This window comes from Terrapene carolina, unplaced genomic scaffold (assembly GCF_002925995.2).
Source record: "Terrapene carolina triunguis isolate 2854851 unplaced genomic scaffold, T_m_triunguis-2.0 Scaffold558, whole genome shotgun sequence".
Classification (NCBI taxonomy): domain Eukaryota; kingdom Metazoa; phylum Chordata; order Testudines; family Emydidae; genus Terrapene; species Terrapene triunguis.
Genome location: NW_020664909.1, coordinates 12,581,943 through 12,602,441, shown reverse-complemented (window position 1 = coordinate 12,602,441; position 20,499 = coordinate 12,581,943). Strand labels below are relative to the sequence as shown.

The window sequence follows — 20,499 nt, the reverse complement described above, 5'->3', positions numbered from 1 at the left end:
CCATGCTGGGGGTGGGGGTGTGCAATGCCTGTACTCACATGCCACTGTAAGTGTAGACATAGCCTGAGTTGGAGCCTACAGAAGAATTGAAGGATACACCAAACACTGAACCATATTCTCAGAGAGCAAAGGAACAATAAAATCAAAAATAGAGTAAATGTAAAAGAACAGTTTTTCATATAAAGACAATTCTGTTCCCCTCCTTGAACTCTCTGTGTGCCTTGTCCCAGTCATCTTCACATTTAAAATGCCATTCAAAGGACAAGCCTGTATGTTGCTATTATTGAGCATATTTTTTATTTACTTGCTGTTTTACTGTTAGAAGCTGCAGGATCTCCTCTACTGTTTATGATCTGGCCCCAGTAACTGGGTGCATTTTATTTATAAAATGCTTCAATGAGAAAACTTAATTGTCTGCAATCATAGGCTTACCTCGTACCCTACAACTGAATGAATTTAGATAAGACAGTTAAGATTTTTATTAAAGGATGGTAATTGCAACTGGGTTCATCATCATTTTAGTTATTACTTACATAACATGACAACTTACCACTGGAAAAGCTCCTGATTCTGGCAAATTGTTGTCTTGAGGCTTATGACCCCTTGGCAATAATCCATCCTGAAGGACACTTCCAAATCTGACTCCCTTCTCACACGAATAATTGCTGGCTGTCTGAAAATACTGGTAATACACACTCCTAGAGAGAGGTTTCGTGGCAGCATCAGCTTTCTGTTGAACCTGAGTAGAATGTGTCGGATTAGGAAAAAGACATGCTTCTTCTGGAAGTGGCTCTGATTGCTGTCTAGAGCTAAGCGGTTCTTTTGAATATATGAGTGACTGTTTGGAAAGTGGAGCCCTTTCTTGGTCATTTTCTAGAAGCACCATGTTTGAACTGCCTGCCCACTGGCTCATAATAGAGTCTTCTTTCTGAACATCCATCGTGTTTTCTTCATAAGATTCCTCCTCATCCTCCTCACTGAACTGGTTACTAAATTTCAAACGCTCAGAAACTGACTGAAGAAGTGACAAGACGGATGAGGAATGGTTGGCATTGTCTTTGGATTTTCCATTAGAATGGTCTCCTGGTGAGACATCAATAGACAGCTGGTCTTCTTGTGGGCTGTCATCTTCATATATAGGAGACAAAGAGAACGGGTAAATTTTAAACCGCTTAGCCTCCACTGTCATAAATGACTCTGAGCTGCAGTTATCTAATGTTTCATTTAATTTGTTGTCCTTTTCATAAGCATCGACAGGCTCATATTTGCTCTTTGCTGTTTCACACATCAAAAGATGTTCAATATTATCCAGAGACAGGTCAGGAGGAGAGATGGAGTGAGCTTGCTTTTTGTCAATTGAAACGAACTGGTTCTCATCTTGAGGGGAGCCATCATACAATACCGTAAATAAAGAATTGCTTTCCCACTGTTCATCTTGTGGAGAAAAGGCTAAGAGATTTGTCAGTTCCTCTGTATCATCATCATCATCATTATTATTCAGACTCTTTTCTCCAAGTGTGTTATCTCTTTGTAAATCTTGATCCATCATCAGTGTTGATTTCAGTGTCTCAAAATTGGCAAAATCTGAGTTGAAACAAATTTTCCCTTCAAGGTCCTTAACAGTTACAGATGATTCAGACATAATGAACTGTGTGTTTAATCTGTTTTTATCCTGCGGTATCTCATTTGCTTCCTCTGTTTTTCCACTGCCTTCTTCACTGTCAGCTTGTGAATCTTTTGGGTTTGCTTTTTCCTGTACAAACACAGAATCCTCCTCGCAACAAAGTTCTGGCAGACATTTACCTGCACAACTTTTGTCTAAACCTGAAAGACTACTTTCATCTTTGGATTTGCTAGGTATGCAGGTATAGTCTTCATCATGCAGGAAAGATGATGAATTAAAAGTCAAGGTTGGCATTGATGTGTGTTCTGGCACATTTGTATTATTGCACAAATCTTTTAACTGTAATGGTGGCATCCTCTCTTCAATCATAACAGTATCTCCATTTAATACACGTAAAGTCTCCTCAGATTTATTGCTAGCTGTCCAAATGCTAGTTTTATCACCAATTTCTGTCATAACTGTACTATCATAGACAGTTTTAGAGCATTCATCTTTTGCTATTATTGCAAGGTCAGATTCCAGACTTGCTAAATCATCAGAATGTAGAAGTTCATTTCTTTGATGTGAAAGTACATTATTTGGTACCGTTTCTCCTCCTATGGTCAAATCTGTGCTGCCGTCTACACTATTTAGAAGTAAAGGAACTGAACAGCCTGATTTTTCACAGTCCCTAGCAACATTCTGGGTCAATTCCTTGCCTATTTGGTTTAAACCCAGGGGTTCTTTGATTATTTCTTGAGTTTTGGCAGCTAATTGAACATCAGTGTTTAGAGTCTCTGAGAATCCAGCCTTATGTTTAAGCACAAAATTTTTAGAAGGGCTCCTACTCTCACTGTTTTCAAGCTGATTAAACATCAGTTTTTGTTTGGCTGAGTTAATAACTTCATCAATTATTTCTTTTGCTTTTAGTGCTATTGAACTATGTAGGTCAGTTTTATGAGTGATGTTAAATGGTATCTTTTCAGCCTGAGTATTTGTAGCAACTGTTTCCTTTCCTTTAACTTCAGAGGAGCTTCCTGCATAGCTCTCATTAAAATGTTTTACTTTTGCTTCCAACTGTATCTTTCCAGTTTTCTGTTCTTTTAGGATATCCAGCTTTATTAAACTGTCCTTGTTGCCACAAGGCTGATAGACACCAGCTGCTTGTTTTGATCTTATTTCTTCTATGGCCAAGTGTAAAACCGCATCAACGATTTCTTCAGCTTTTTTAAATAGAGCAGTGTCTTGGGATTCAGTGTGCACCTGCTTTCCTGTTTCCATATCTTCCCATGTTTTCTGAGAACAGACGTTGCTTGATTTTGTAAACGAAGCCGTGTGATCATTCATTTTAGCTCGTTTTTTTGTCATTGCAGGAATATGGTCACAAAGATTTACTTGCTCTGTAGGAGTTTTGTGCACATCCTTAGTATAGTCTACACTAGAACTCACTTCCACAAGTTCCAAAGGACAGGTAGTTGATGTTATGGATTTGGTTAACCAGACATCTTCAAGTTTTTGGGCAGGAGGTACATCTGGAGGTACATAATCAGTCTCATCATTAACTCTAAATCTGGATGAAATTTTGCCCTTTTTAACAACTTCATACTCAACAATAGGGAAATTAATACTGTCCAAACCATCTGCTGTTTCAAGGGAAGAACGACAAAGCTTGGAGATTTCTTTAGACTTCAGAGTAGGAGAAGCAAGCTTGGGAATGCAAACATCCTCTGAGTTAGGAGTAGGATAGTCACTTTCAGCTAAAATGACATCAGATTCTAGGGAAAAAGATTTACGCTTAGCATTGATGTCTTCAGAGCAAGGTGAAATCTGAGTCATACTGACATCTGCATTTTCAAGCGCAGGAAAAATAATTGTAGGTGCACTGACATCTCCATTTTCCAAGAAAGAAGCCACCATCTTAGGTGTATTACCTTCAAGAAAAGCACATTTGGATTCACTGACCTTGTCAGATGTAACCAATAATTTGGCAATTTGGACATTTTCGGATTTAGAAGCAGAAGAAGGTATTTTGCACTGGCTGAAGTCTATAGAATTAAGTATGGCAGGTGCCGTCTTAGACTTGTTACTGTTTTCCTGTTTAGCAGAAATCTTCACCAGATTGCTATCTTCAGAATTAGGTGTTGTCACTGAAATAACCTCCAAACCGACACCCTTTTCAAAGACAGAAGAATGATTGGTCAAAGCATCCTTTCCAGACCCCAGGGGAGAATGAGGAACCTCAAAAAAGGTATTCACTTCTGATTTAAGAGCAGGGGAGGAAAGCTTAGAGAAGCAGATTTCTTTAGACTGAGAGGGTGGAGGAGAAATATTGGTCATATTGGCATTCAAAGTTTTAGGAACAATCTCCTCTACCCTGTTATCTCTGGTTTCATGGGTTTGAGAAGTATTCTTTGACCTATTATCCCCTGTGGATAAAACTGATGTTTTGGCTACAAAGACTTCACCAGTTTTAAGGGAAGGAGTAGTAAGGTTGGGCACCCTGGCAGGAACTACCTTGTTCAGGAGGGTCATCCCTTCAGATTTAAGAGGCTTGCTATTTTCATGCACATGGTCAGGGGGAGAAATGTTGGTTTTTTTAACATCTTGTAAGTTGGTTGCTTTTTTGGCCATGGTTTCATCTTCAAATCTGTGGATAGGAGGAGGAATATTAGCCAAGCTACCATCTTCAACGTCAAGGACTGGAGGAGAAATCTTGGCGATATTGACAGGTGTTATAGCTTTGCTAAGGCTGGCATCTTCAGATTCTACGATAGGAGGTGGCAAATGGGACTTCACACTTCCACATTCAATGGCTGATGGAGATATGCCAGCAACATTTACCTCTGCAGACTTAGATGAAACCTTAGTGGTTTCAACATCTTCAGATTCAAGGGAAGGTATGGAAGTGTTCTCTGTATTGATATCCTTAGATTCACCCTCAAGAGTTACTGAGGGATCATTTTGGACATGTGTTGGTTTCCCTGACTCATTAAACTGTTTAATATATGGACTGTTTACTATGTCCATGCCAGTATCTTGAACAGTTTTGGCAGATGGCACTGAAGTGGGTAGACTGTCTATTACCATCAATTTATTGACTCCACAAAATTTTATGTCCTTCACAGCCTCCGATAACTTTTCAGTACATCTTTCTTGATTTAAAGGAAAATGAACACTAGCTAGAAAGGTTTGTGTTTCTTGCTCCCTTTCTTCAGCCACCACATATTTTTGTGAATCATCCATTTTTGGACCACTATCTTTATTTGCATTTTCTATACACTTATCTGCCTGATGTTGAAATGCAGTGCTACTAAAGGGGGACATCTGGGCATCCAACTTTAGCTCCAACTGATTACCAATATGACTATTACAGGCATATTCACCCTCTGTCAATGATAGTTCTTTATCAACTGCCCCTCTCTTTGTTTTGGATGAACGCACACAATCATTTTGCATTTTCTCCTGAGAGTCTTCATGAGATACTTGAACACAAGAATTTATTCCTTTATCAAAGCTAAAAGTGGCATTATTGTCTGATTGAAACTGAACTTCTGTTTCTTCTAACGTTCTCTCCCCCTTTTCAGCCAAGCTGTTATTTCCAGAATTTGTTTTAAGAGAATCCATAATCTGGTAATTGGAACTACTGTTGTCTCTGGCTGACAATACTGAGTCTAGAAAATGAGTTCTATTAACTTCTGGTGTATCAGAAACTGGAGCATGATTTAAGGAAACAAACAAATCTAGTTCTCCAATGTGATTGCTATTGGAGTTTGTTTCAGTGGATGAGGCAGAGGTGTTTTCAATTGTTCCATGTTCACTGCTATCTAAGATATCCTTAGCAACATCTGCTTTTTTCAGTTCCATTTTAACTGCAGAGAGGTTTGCTTCAACATTTTCCTTGCCATCTTTAGCATCATCCTTTTGATTCTCTTTTGACGGGTGTCCTGTAATTTCTACTCTTACGTTAGATGGTGAGTTTGGAAGGATAGCAGTTTGGACTTCTCCATTTCCAGTCACAGTGAAAATGTGTTTGCCTTCAGTATTTTCTTCTCTTCTTAGTGCCTCTTCTGCTTGTTTCTTTAGTAGCTGCTTAATCCGTACAGAACCCCGATATGTTGCATAAGTAACTGCTGGTGCATCTGGCTTACATTCAGTTTGCCTGCAACAAAAAACATCATTTTAGTGCAGTAGAATATTGAAACAGTCTTCACTATCATTGATCTACAGTTAGCTTGCTGATTTGGAGAACAAATGATACAATACAACTTTTTTTAAATTGCAGAATAAACCAACTTCTAATGATGCTATAAATACATCAAGAGTTTTCTTTATACTAGGATAATAGAAACATAGTATATGGGTACCCCTTCAAACACAAAAGTTTTATTAGAAAGTAACACCATCAAAGAGACCTATTAAGGGTACATCTTCAAAATTAAGTCACACCCATCTGAAAATGTTTTACCCTACTAACGTTAACAGTAAAATCTAGGGTCACTAAAACTGAAAATGGCTAGAGAAATTTGTTTGCTTTTGAATTTGGACCTGGTAACTCATCCCTGAACAAGACAGAACAACAGAACTGTAAGAGGCAAAAAATGTTTGTGGGGAAAATAAAGTTATTTGATGCTTCTGGTGGGAGTGGAGGTAGGGACCGAGGGAAGGGCAGTGAATGAGAAGAACAGGAATGAGGCAAGTGTTTGGGTGCTGGAGGAAATATCTAACTAATGGGCCCTGAAACTTGGGAAATATTTTTGGTGGATTCAGGCACTAATTAGTCTTATATTTAACTTCAAAGAAAAAAATGTTACTTATCTTTTACTACTCTTTCATGATGTAATAAGGGTGACCTCAAAGCTTTCCCTTATCACCCAAACCTTTCAAACAATTCTATTTTTTCACATAAGAAAATAATGGGAATTGCAAATCTTGACTTCCCTGTTTTTACTGGAGGACTTTGGAAAGCTAGGATGGGCAAGTGAGATCACATACAGCTGAACCTGACCTGCAGCTGTCCAGCCTTCAACTGAGGGGAGAAGGGATGTTGAGTCAGAGTGTTTAAAAAGCTCTTTTGTGGTAACTCTATCTAAATCAAAAACAAGTCCCCCCCCTAAAATTTTTTAAACAGTCTGACTCGGTGTCTTCCTACTTCTTAACTGAAGGCTGGGAAAGTTGCAGAACACAGTTGCAGATGAGTGTGATGTCCCTCTCCCGCTATAGCTCTCCAGTGCACTGGAGAGCCCTCCAACAAAAACAGGGAAGTGAAGATTTTGATTTCTAATATAAGACTAACTAGTCTGTAAAAATACAGACAAAAAAACCCAAGCAGTCTTAGCATAGCATAGAGGTATGTCCACACTGCAGCAAAAGCGTACCTCCCAGCCCTGGTAGACAGAGGTGTTAGCTCTGCTCAAGCTAATGAGCTAAAGATAGCAGCATGGACATTGTGGCACAGGTGGTGGCTCGTGGTAGCCACCTGAGCTCAGACCCAGGAGGTTGGGTGGAATTGTAGTCAAGGCAGCTAGCCTGTGCCACGGCATCCACGCTTCTATTTTTAGCGTGTTAGCTCAAGCACAGCTAACGTGTCTGTCTACAGGCTGGGAGGCATGCTCCTACCTCCAGTATAGACATACCCTTGCAGTTCACATTTAATCCACCCCCACTGGGAGGATTTTACTATAGTTAAGGGATTTTTATGCAAATAATCCAAGTGAGAAGCAGGGTATTTTTGTTCATTCACTAATAAAATTGGGCAGAAAAATAAAGGCTTTTATTTCTTTCAATGAGGATCAATGAGTGTACACAATCATTCTGTATATATCCCGAACATACAATTGAAAAGGTACACATTTTTCATTTTAAAAATCAGAGTTCCATTCTGTATGGACTTGAGCAGTATAAACTCTCATTTCCATATTGTTTCTATTGTACCAAGTCCCCAATTGTACGAACATTTAGGCACGTGAGCAGTCCCACTGAACTCAATGGGGCTACTCATCTGGGTAAAGTGACTCAGATGTATATATGTTCATAGGGTAAGGGCCAAAATATGCAGTGAATTTTTGAATTTTTATATGTGGTATTAAGATATGAGCATTCTATATAATCAGCAGCCTATAAAGTGTGAGGTATTTCCACACAAAATCCAGGTTTGTTTTACAACACACGAGTTGTGTTGTAATACAAATTATCATCTTCCTATTTATTAACAATGGAATTGTTATATTAAATCAAGCTATTAAATATTAAATTCAAATACACTAAGGAAAAGCGATACATTCAATCCAAACTATAAAAAAATCTTTGGGTATGAAGAAATACTACCACCACCACCATCATCCAGTGTCAATGGGCAACCCAAATAACCAAGATGACAGAGTGTATTTTACCAACTCTTCAGACTTTCATAACTGAAACTATTAGTATTTTCAAAATGTATTTAATCTGCATGAAACTTTAGCTTTCCTCTAGTCAATATATTTCAGCAATCAGTGTAATAAGGCTGCTCACTAAATCCAAAAATAAGTCGTGCAGTTTTGCAAGTACTATTGTTGAACATTTTATTATACACTACATCCACTTATTGTTACCGAACATTACAAAAACTTACTACAAGCTAGGTGTAGGTCAAGCAGACAACAATAAACCTCTAGGTCATTAGTTCTATTCAAAAATAATATTGTTCAATCTAACAATATATATATACGCACATTTAATACCTAACAAAACAAAATACATAACTCCTGAATGTGGAAAAATATTGTGCAAAACAACATCTTTCAGAAAAGGAAAAAGAGCAAAATGAATGGTAGATTTTATGAGTTTTACCTTCAGAAACATACAGAACACAATGATTACTATTAAGAGAAGTGCTGAGAATTCAGCTGGGGTACTTATGATAGTAGGAACCACACCCAGGAGTGTTTTGAAAGATCAAGCCTTTAGGCTGAGTCTACATTATACATTTACATTGGTAGAACTACCGGTATGTTGCTCAGAGGTGTGAAAAATCCACACCCCAAGTGATGCAGTTATACTGACCTAACCCTTGGTGTAGAAAATACTGTGTGGATGGGAGAAGCTTTCCCACCAACATAGATACCACCTCGAGGAGGTGGATTAACTACGCCAATGAGACAAGCTCTCCCGTCAGTACAGTAGCACCTTCACTGAAGTTCTACAGTAGTGCAGCTGCACTGTTGCAGTGCTGTAAGTGCAGAACTGCCTTAAGTGTGTGAAATTTAAGACCTAACCATAATGTGTCTGTAAAATGTGATATACATTGGAAAGTCAGTGAAATAATTCCATATGATGGGAGACAAGGGTTTTATGCAGTAATATTGTATGTGTTTACTATTTGGGGCCCTATTTTATGAGTTCTCCCATCCCATTTCCTTTTAGAGTAACTTAAAAGACAAGATTGTGACAAGAATCACACGGGATAGAAGAAAAGCTACTTTTTCAGATTGTTTTGCTCCTATTCTGTTGATCCACGAATACAATAGGTTTGCAGGGTAACTGGCTTTTAACATAATTGAGGAGGAATGCGAAGGCAAAAAACAAACCTGAGTTTCTCACCTTTGTATCAGTCCCAAACCAGTGGAGATTATACCACATAAAATATCCATCCTTTTTTATAATAAGAGATTTTTGTTAAGCTTAGCAACCATTAACCCACTTTACACTCCTCCTTCGGCAGTTAAATATAGTGTTATGAGCAGTAGTATTTTACTCATATCACTACCTTTTCCTCCCTCAAATCTGCATTTAACAGTGCAAAGAGTCTAGTCTGAAGATTGCTCTTAATTGCAATGAAATCATCAACAATTTCAAACACATGGAAAAATCAAATGGTATCTTAACTTGAGACTCTTACCAGCTCACCATCTTCACTTACTGTAGCTGTAGCTCTCGTACGGTTTTCTCAACTATAAAGCCTTGTTTTAATAGTAAATAATAACCTTGCTCCATATCACTATTTTTTCCTCTTGCCTTCCCCTTTCCCACTCACTTCTATCTGGCCAAGAGGACCAAAACCCCTCTAGGTATAATTGCCTCTGTGAATCAGCCAGCTGGGGTGCTGGAGGAATAATGTGGCCTATGTCCGTTGTCCCTCACATATGCACTGACTAAGCTCATGAATTCCACTTTCTTTGGCTTAAGGCCTGGAAACTTGAGTCTTTTCCAAAACTGAGGCCTCCCACTGAGTGCAAAATTAACCTCAGACTATAGGACAGTATGCTTTGATTTTCTAGTGTTTTGCAAAACATTGCTTCCAGAAAGTAGTGGTTAATAAAATGGGACCTTTAATACATGGGGTATCTAGTTGTGAAAATAAAAACAGCAATAATGCCGATGAGGATTATACACTCTAGTAATTCTCTTGCTATTGCTTATCATCATATCCTCCCATTTAATGATAGATAACCTCAAAATTTATCTTCAGTAGCAGATTAGAATTAACTGAAATTCATGCTGAGTGTTTCTCATGGGAAAGGAAGCTCAATAATGCACGGCTGGTTATCATTAAACTCTTGACTTGTTCTATGATTTCTATCATGTCTAGGTTGGAAGCTATAGTCACAATTTAAATTAATATTATGAGTGGACCTATCTCAAATGCACTCAGACATCTATACTCTAGACAGGCATATTCCCACCATCCCTTCCCCCAAGTCCCCTCATTTTCCCAGTCACTTTTCTCTCTTCACTGTCCTTTTCCATTTGTCTTTTCCCCTTTAATGTTGTCTGTTTCTAGCTCCCAAGTGCCTTCTAATTACTCCACTCACTACACTCTACAAAACCATTTTGATAGAACACCTGCAATCAGGAGCACTTTTACAATCTAATGACATTTAGTGAGAGTCAGTTCCACTGGTCAATACTTAGGGAGGAAGCTGTGGGAAGTGGGAGAAATTATTTTAAATTTGTATAATAAAGGAAGAGTACTACAATACAGCAGGAAGTAGTACAGCTACTTCCCGAGTAAGGCCTTGGCTACAAGAGAAAGTTGCACTGCTTTAACTGCAATCTGTTTTTACAATGATTTAGTTAAATCAGTGCAAACCTCCGTGCCATCATTTATTTGGTTTAGCTTAAATTTACTGCTAATTAACTTAATCTAAAATGAAAAGTCTGGTTTAAACTGAAATAAGAGTGTCCACACAGGGATTTGCAGCACTTTAACTAATCTGATTTAAAAATCACATCTTTAGTTAAAATAGTGCAACTTTCAAATGTAGACAATGTAAATCCAAACCAACATGGTGTGTAAGTCAGACATCACACACCAAACAGCAAACTAATTTTCAAAACATGCTCTTTTAAGAAGAGAAAAATGTATGCAAAACAGAATTGCACAGCAGTCCTCTGATGTTTTTACTGTACTCAACAATATGGTGTGGGGTCGGGCAAAGGTACTGTATTTTAAAGAAGTAGGCTAAAAGTAAAATATAATCAGTGTTTTAATGTTTACACAAATTTACCACCGCCAAACACACAAAAAAGTCTTCCATTCAAAGCAAAAATTAGTTTCCAGTAAAAACCCATATTATACAGAGATATATAGCTGCTGCCATCTCCAGAATCAAATAGATCATGGAAGAGATTTAAAAAAAAAACAAAAAAAACCCCAAACTTTCCTTGCTAACCTGGTCAAAGCCAAGTAAAATAAAATAAAAATGTATTCAGTTATCTAGAATAAAATGCATTTTGACTTGGTTTAGTTAGATAGCACTTCAGGAGAAGGTTATATAGTAAGATTGACCCTAATACTCCCTGCAAGTTTGATTTCACCATCACCAACTGGGCTTAAGAACCTACTCAACTATAGGGAGTAGGAAGCTTTCATGAGTAAGTGCCATCAAGTTCTGCAGTATGTAAGCTTCCATTAAAAGCCATCATCAGTTGTGAAGAAAATATGAATGAAAATATGAACTTCCAAATATGAATGAAGCATACATCCACACTAGCGCTAGAACACTAAAAATGGAATTGAAGCGTGAGCAGTGGGGGGAGGGGCCAGCTTCCCCGAGTAAGGTCCTGTAAGAGACCATAGGTACACATTCAGGGCACGCAGCCTGCGTCACTGTAGCTACATTTCTATTTTTAGCATGCTATCTCAGAGCTAGGATGGGTATGTCTTCTGGAGCTGGAATTTTCAGCTTCCAACTTTAGTCTGCAGACAGATGGCTCCAGCATCTCAGCTACCGGTGCTCAGAGTTTGCACACACTGCTGCAGTGTCAAAAGTAACCTGTTTTTTCAGTTTTCACCTTTGCTTTTTATAATCCTGTGGGCATCAGGCAAACAGACAAAAATCAAGTAAAATTCACTCTGCTTCTTGGAAAGATAAAGGATGACAATGGTGCAGAAATCAGAAGCTAAACCTACCAAAGACACTCACCTTGCAGTACCTAGAAAGCAGGAGGTGGGGTAGAGGAGTGGATATGTATCATGTCAGCACAGCACTCAGGAGGCTGGGGAAGGGGGAAGGTAGCAGAAAAAGAGAGAAAGAGAGAAAGAGAGAAAGAAAGAAAGAAAGAAAGAAAGAAAGGCTTCTCACATTCTGCTCCTGGACAAGAGCCTACTTCCCACTATCCTGTTTTTGGTATTGTCTGTGGCCTGTATCTTTATTCCACTGGATATTAGATGTCTGGTTACATTTCCAAGATTCACATGTTAGAGGGCAGGGGTGAGTGGGCAGGAGAGATTGAGAGCTAAATTAGGAAACAGAAGTAGAGGAGAATATACATAGAGATTTTTGGAGGAAGAACTGGGGATGGTAGGGACAGGGGAAGAGGCAGAGAACACATCGCTGGGAAAGCGAAAGAGGTAATGGTAGGGTGAGGAATGCGGGAGGAATAGAAGGAAAAATAGGAACCACTGAAGAAAATGCAGGAAAAGATACACATGATCTACTATAGAAGAGAAAAGGTGGAATGGAGCCAGGAAGGGAGTAGACCTGTTATTCCCATTATCTTTTTAAACTAGGTCTTTGGGGCAGGGATTGGAATCCATCATATTTGCACAGCACCTGGCACAATGGAGCCCAACCTGCTTGCGCCCTTAAGGAGCCACCACAATACAAGTGGTAAATAATTAAAAAATAAAAAATAGCAGCTGCAGCAAGAGAGTGGTGTAGTAAGTAGGCCTGTTAAACAGTATTTGGGGAATATTCAATATTTGATACATTTGTTTGAGGGCTAGTCAAACTATGAGGCGAATATATTATTCAGCAAATAATATATTCAGCAGATATGCTTCAAGGGCTCACTGAATAGCAGGGAAAGCAAGTTCAATTCTAAAAAAAGGTAAAAGGTGTAAAGTGCATTAAATAGATCGTATGCTTTTCAGGGCATGGGCTGTATCTTCTGTCTTGAAAGAGCCTTGCATTTTTTGTGCTCTACCATAATAAACCATCTGAGTAAAAGTTGGCTGACTGTGTTACAATTAAATACAACTCAGGCTAAAGAGTATACAACTGTTATTTGTTTAAATTGCAGAGGGTAGAGCCTTGTGATGGTGGCAATACAGGTTCTAGACTGGCAGTTGCCTCAGCCTCCCTCTAGTAGGTTTCAAGAATTTTTTTTGAGCCCTGATTACCACAGTCTCAGTCTCTACAGCATAGGGACATTTGCACAGATGCCACATCCTCGGCATTTGTAGTTAGAAGACCGCCTGTTAAAGTTACAGATAAATGACAACAAGAGTAATATCCCAGAAGTGATTCAATATGGAAGCAATTCTTGTAAGCAGGTATCAAAATGTTATTAAGAAAGATCCCAGTTTCCCAAGTGGAATTGAAACATTTCACACTACCGGTAGGTGAATATACTTAATGCAATAGTTTAAAAAAAAAAAAAAAAAAAAAGTTAAGTCCCCCCTTTCATTCTTAAAGCCCTAGGTGTTATTTCCCCCTCACATTGCCAACAAAAATAAAGTTTCAAGAGAACTGCTACAGATACCCCAATCAGCATATCCTAATCAAAATTTCAGATAAATGTGCAGAGGGCTACAAGAAAAATGTTGGGAATCCTAGGGTCAAGATCAAAAACAGGGTCCTTCTCGGTCAGTGATTTCACATGCTAGATATTAACCAGAAGCTAGTTATTTAAAATGATACACTGCATTTGTTTCACACATATACACCCCCCCTCCCCATATATTGTACATGCACGCACACACACCCCGCTGTCAATCACAGATGTTACCCAGATGTTACCCTTTGTTTTGTGGTAGTTTACGTTTAACGCAGTACGGTACTGTATTTGCTTTTTTTTTGGGTCTCTGCTGCTGCCTGATTGTGTACTTCCAGTTCCATATGAAGTATGTGGTTGACTGGTCGGTTTGCAATTCTGGTGTTTGTAACTCTGTGGGTCTACTTTACTTTATTTTCTAGCTGCTAAATGCAGAGTAGAAACATACTGCACTTTCTGTACCTTTGGAAATGTAACAGGATTGTCAAGGATGTACCAAATTTAGGCTAAATACCTATTTTTATATAAACCTTTAAAGATTACAAAACAATTCTCAAGAATAAAGGGAAACAAAAAGTACAGAAGTTATTATAGGAAATAACCAAGGCAGATGACTATGGAAAATTTTTAAAATCTAGGATCCTTATTTGCAAAAAAAGAAAGAACATATGTACAGAAAAAATATTAAAATTAATATACTACATAAAAAGGCCACACAAAATCCTGATAGTTATTGCCTAAATAAGGCGATGGAAGGAAATAAATTCATTCCTCCCTTCTTCCACCCCCATGAAATGCTGAATGTGTTTCAGGACTATCTGATCCCTCTAGCCCTTACCCTACTGTTCTAATACTTGGGGAAAATGTCCCCTCCTACGTTGGTGGCATATGTTCGAACTCACCAATTAGGCACATGTTCGAACCCACTGATTAGGCAGAACTGGTTAAACAGGTCTACCTTAAGCAAAGGAATGTGAATTTACCCCAATTTACATATAAGTTTTAAACAGGATCCTCAGACAGCGAGGGGGAAGAAGACAGGAGGCAAGGAAAATCTGCATTTCAGCAAACAGAGGTGAGAAGAAGCAGTGTGCAGCCTGTTTCTCCACTAGACTCCTTGTCTCTGTCCTCACAGCAGGCATTAACTTTATCTAAGGGGTAACGCACAGGAAAATACATTTCAAAGGGTGACTGAACTATAAAAGCGAGGGACAAAAACACCCCATGTTCTCTCTCCTTATCCATCTCTCTCTCTTCACCTAAGAAAACAAAACAAACTGTAGACTTTGGGAGCAGATCCTGACCTGAGGATTTGGTCAGCAATGTTACTGTGAACCTGTGGTAAGAACTTCACCTTGACCAAGTCTAGTTTGTTAAGTTCAGAAAGTGTTTTATCTTTATTTCTCTTGTAACTATTTGACTTTAACTACAAAGAGAGAGATTTTAAGTGTGTATAAGTATAAGACATTAAATAAACTTGTTTTATTCTTTAATTACAACTAATCCAGTGTTGTGAAATGTTTGGGTAATTCCATTTAAGGTAGAAGACTTGTATTTTGATTCCTTTAGAGGAACACCTTACCAAATATATCTGGACTATCCAGGAGTGGGCTAGACAGTGCAGAACACATGTTTTTGTGAGAAAATCCGGGACTGGGAGTGTGTTGGGGTCACCCTGCAAGTAGTAACCAAGGCTGCTGGGAGGCAGAGTGTGACTGATGTATGGCTGGCAGGCTGCAGCTATACAGACACTCAGGGTGTGACCTGCATGCTGTTTGTGAGTGGCCCAGGTGGGAGCTACAGCAGCAAAATATTGTGAGGCACCCAAGGTTGCATGGCAGGTGGTGACACAACCCCTCACTGGTCTGAATTGCACCCCAGACTGTCATAGGTCTGGAGATATGGGACATTTACCAAACGTATGGCAGAGCTAGTCACTGTAGCCATTAGACATTTTTAATATTAAAATTAAGTATTCAAATTTTAGAACTTACATTAGTGCATTAGCAGCTTGTTCCTGTCCTCTATGTAAATCCTGATAGCCAACCTCCCTAATATTAACCAAGGTAGGCTCTTCTTTAGGCACTGCTACCTCTTCTGTTCCAGCAGTAGAAATGACAAATATTTCAGTTTTCCGATGCTTTGTGATCCCATCTTCCTGAAGGGCAGTTGGGTTCTGCAAATCCTTTCCAGGTCTGTTGTGTCCATCTCGGAGGGTAGATTGTTTAGATTCTCCCAAAGAAGATTTTGATCCAATATTAAATAAGCTTCCAAGGAACTGGAAAAAGCCTTCTTTGGGTTGTCTGTCACGTCCTGCTGTTTTGCGTCCAGGAGCCAAACTGGGAAGGCTATTAGCCTTTTTTAATTCTTCTGTGATAACAGAGTTGCTTAGATCTTCCATGGAGTGGTTCTTCTCTGCATTTTGAGAAATCTTTAAAAAAAAAAAAAAGAAAAAAAAACAAAAAAAAGAAAGAAGAATATTGAAACAGAACCAATACATCGATTTTCAGACTCTACTCCAGAGGTGAGCAAACTACGGCCAGCGGGACCATCCTCCCCCACCCCCGAACTCCTGGCCCGGGAGGCTAGCCCCAGCCCCTCCCCCGCTGTTTCCCCTCCCCTGTAGCCTCAGCTCGCTCGCTCTGCCACTGGCGCAATGCTCTGGGCGGCAGGGCTGTGAGCTCCTGGGGCAGCGCAGCTGCAGAGCCCGGCTTGACCCGGTGCTCTGTGCTGCACGGTGGCGGTGGCGTGGCCCAGCTCCAGCCAGGCAGCGTGGCTGTAGCGCCGCCAGCCACTGGTGCTCCAGACAACTCGGTAAGGGGGCACGGAGCAGGGGGGGAAGGATAGAGGGCAGGGGAGTTCGGGGGGTAGTCAGGGGGCAGGGGTGTGGATAGGGGTCAGGGCGGTCGGGGGGGGACAGGACAGGGGGTTGAATGGAGGCAGGGGTCTGGGGGAGGGTGGTCAGGAAGGAGGGGGGGTTGGATGGGGCGGCAGGGGGCAGTCAGGGGACAGGGAGAAGGAGTGGTTGGATGGAGCAGGGGCCCCGGAGGGCCGTCAGGAATGAGAGGAGGGGTTGGATGGGGGGGGTGGGGGTCCGGGGGCGGTCAGAGTACAGGGAGTGGAGGTGTGTGGATAGGGCAGGGGTCCCAGAGGGGCCATCAGGGAACAGGGGGGTTGGATGGGGCAGGAGTCCCGGAGGGGGGGCAGATAGGAGGTGGGGACCGGGCAACGACCCCCTCCCCTAACCGGCCCTCCATACAACTTACGAAACCCAATGTGGCCCTCAGGCCAAAAAGTTTGCCCGCCCCTGCTCTACTCCAAAAAACCTTAAACTGTCTCTAAGCATTGCATTACTTCTGGCTGTTCTGCTATTTACGAGACCATTCTTAAGAGCTTTGTCCAATCTCCTTTACTCTGTTCTGCTATTTAAGATACCTCTACTTCTTTCTGTGGCAGAAATTGGCCCCATTATCGAGGACTTAAAATCAGACGTACTTTTTTAAATTGTAACAGATGTCTTGAAAGGCCACTTTTATGAAAAACAGGCCTGGGCTTTGAGGCTCACAGGACAATGGTTGTGGAGGTAAAGCACTGTACAATGGAAACAGAACAAAAATAATTTGAGCTGGCAAAAAAAGGAGATGAAGCATGGAGCAGTTTTTCATAGAATGGTATTGCAAGCAAGCAGAAAAGATTTATTAGTTACGGCTGTGAAATGGTTTGGGACACAGGACCCAGTTCTTTCATCCTTCGTGTATGTGAGTAGACTTCACTCATATGCAAGTAGTCCCAGTGCAGTCAGGCCTGGTCTACACTACGAGTTTAGGTCGAATTTAGCAGCGTTAAATCGAATTAAGCCTGGACACGTCCACACGATGAAGCCCTTTTTTTCCCCGAATTAAAGGGCCCTGGAAACTGGTTTCTTTACTCCACCTCCGACGAGGGGATTAGCGCTGAAATCAGCCTTTGCGGGTCGGATTTGGGGTAGTGTGGATGGAATTCGACGTTAGTGGCCTCCAGGAGCTATCCCACAGTGCTTCACTGTGACCGCTCTGGACAGCACTCTCAACTCAGATGCACTGACCAGGTAGACAGGAAAAGCCCCGCGAACTTTTGAATTTCATTTCCTGTTTGCCCAGCGTGGAGAGCACAGGTGACCACGCAGAGCTCATCAGCACAGGTAACCATGATGGAGTCCCAGGATCGCAAAAGAGCTCTAGCATGGACCGAACGGGAGGTACGGGATCTGCTCGCCATATGGGGAGACGAATCAGTGCTAGCTGAACTCCGTAGCAGTAAACGAAATGGCAAAATATTAGAAAAAGTCTCAAAGGCCATGAAGGACAGAGGCCATAACAGGGACGCACAGCAGTGCCACGTGAAAATTAAGGAGCTAAGGCAAGCCTACCACAAAGCCAGAGAGGCAAACGGAAGGTCCGGGACAGAGCCGCAAACATGCCACTTCTACGCGGAGCTGCATGCCATGCTAGGGGGTGCAGCCACCACTACCCCAACCGTGTGCTTTGACTCCATCAATGGAGAATCACGCCACAGGAAAGCGGGTTCGGGGTACGAGGAAGATGATGATGATGATGATGAAGACAATGAAGATAGCTCACAGCAAGGAAGTGGAGAAACCGGTTTCCCTAACAGCCAGGATATGTTTATCACCCTGGACCTGGAACCAGTAACCCCCGAAATCACCCAAGGCGTGCTCCCAGACCATGAGGGCACACAAGGGACCTCTGGTGAGTGTACCTTTGTAAATATTACACATGGTTTAAAAGCAAGCGTGTTTAATGATTAATTTGCCCTGGCAATCGCGGCCAGTACAGCTACTGGAAAAGTCTGTTAACATGTATGGGGATGGAGCGGAAATCCTCCAGGGATATCTCCAGAAAGCTCTCCTTCATGTACTCCCAAAGCCTTTGCAAAAGGTTTCTGGGGAGGGCTGCCTTATCCCGTCCGCCATGGTAGGACACTTTACCACGCCAGGCCAGTAGCACGTAGTCTGGAATCATTGCATAACAAAGCATGGCAGCGTATGGTCCCAGTGTTTGCTGGCATGCAGACAACATCCATTCCTTATCTCTCTTTGTTATCCTCAGGAGAGTGACATCATTCACGGTCACCTGGTTGAAATGGGGTGATTTTATTAAGGGGACATTCAGAGGTGCCAGTTCCTGCTCGGCTGAACAGAAATGTTCCCCGCTGTTAGCCACGCGGTGGGGGCGAGGGGTGAAGTGATCATCCCAGAGAATTGGGTGTGTGTGTGGGGGGGGTAGTTGGGTTTCTGCTGCATGTTAACCCGGAAACCGCAGCCCCTCCTTTTACATTGCAAACCCATTTTAAATGGCCAACGCAACGGGTGCTTGGTATGGGAAATGAGGGCGCTGCTGTTTGAAACCATTCCCACATTTATGAAGGTTAAAAAAGCCAAAAGACTGTGGCTTACCATGGCTGCCTGCAAGCCGAATTCTGTTGCCTGGCACTGCGTGAGTGATCTCTCACACCAAACTGGCAGGCCCTCAATATAAGAGGAAAAATGCGACTTTGTAACGAAAGCATATGTGCTGTGTAATGTGAACAGCAAAATTTAAACATGAAAGAGTGTACCCATTGTTCTCTAAAATGTGTCTTTTTTAACCACTTCTCCCTTCTCCTCCACCAGCTGCAAATGTTTCTCCTTCACAGAGGCTAGTGAAGATTAGAAGGAGAAAACGGCGGACTCAGGATGATATGTTCTCGGAGCTCCAGATGTCCTCCCATGCTGACAGAACACAGCAGAATGTGTGGAGGCAGTCAATGTCAGAGTGCAAAAAAGCACAATATGAATGAGAAGAGAGGTGGCGGGCTGAATCACGGGCTGAAGAGAGCAAGTGGCGAGCTGAAAAGGATAGGTGGCATCAGCTTGCTGACAGAAGGCAAGAGTCGATGCTCCAGCTGCTGGAGCATCAAACTGAAATGCTCCAGCGTATGGTTGAGCTGCAGGAAAGGCAGCAGGAACAGAGACCGCAGCTACAGCCCCTGTGTAACCAACAGCCCTCCTCCCCAAGTTCCATAGCCTCCTCACCCAGACGCCCAAGAACACGGTGGGGGGGGGCCTCTGGCCACCCAGTCACTCCACCCCAGATGATTGCCCAAGCATCAGAAGGCTGGCCTTCAATAAGTGTTAAAGTTTTAAATTGCAGTGTGTCCTTTTCCTTCCCTCCTCCCCCACCCCTCCCGGGCTACCTTGGCAGTTATCCCTCTAGTTGTGTGATGAATTAATAAAGAACGCATGAATGTGAAGCAACAATGACTTTATTGCCTCTGCAAGCAATAAGGGGGGAGGGGAGGGTGGTTAGTTTACAGGGAAGTAGAGTGAACCGGGGCGGGGGGGGAAGGGTTCATCAAGGAGAAACAAACTGAAGTTTCACACCGTAGCCTGGCCAGTCACAAAACTGGTTTTCAAAGCTTCTCTGATGCGCACTGCGCCCTACTGTACTCTAACCGCCCTGGTGTCTGGATGCACGTAATCAGCGGCCAGGCGATTTGCCTCAACCTCCCACCCCGCCATAAATGTCTCCCCCTTACTCTCACAGATATTGTGGAGCGCACAGCAAGCAGCAATAACAACTGGAATATTGGCTTCGCTGAGGTCTATCCGAGTCAGTAAACTGTGCCAGCGTGCCTTTAAACGTCCAAATGCACATTCTACCACCATTCTGCACTTGCTCAGCCTACAGTTGAACAGGTCCTGACTACTGTCCAGGCTGCCTGTGTATGGCTTCATGAGCCATGGCTTTAAGGGGTAGGCTGGGTCCCCAAGGATAACGATAGGCATTTCAACATCCCCAATAGTTATTTTCTGGTCCGGGAAGAAAGTCCCTTCCTCCAGCTTTTGAAACAGACCAGAGTTCCTGAAGACGCGAGCATCA

General features: G+C 41.7%; 1 protein-coding gene across 1 annotated transcript in view; it reads right to left on the bottom strand.

Moving 5' to 3' along the window:
• The window catches only part of CRYBG3 (crystallin beta-gamma domain containing 3), a 131,272-nt gene that overhangs the window by 68,342 nt on the left and 42,431 nt on the right, over positions 1-20,499 (bottom strand). Inside the window, exons 3-4 of the mRNA XM_024198751.2 lie at positions 15,574-16,010; positions 551-5,762 (exon numbers count right to left, since the gene is read on the bottom strand). Coding sequence (XP_024054519.2) covers positions 551-5,762; positions 15,574-16,010 — 5,649 coding nt within the window. The remainder of the gene's footprint in view (positions 1-550; positions 5,763-15,573; positions 16,011-20,499) is intronic.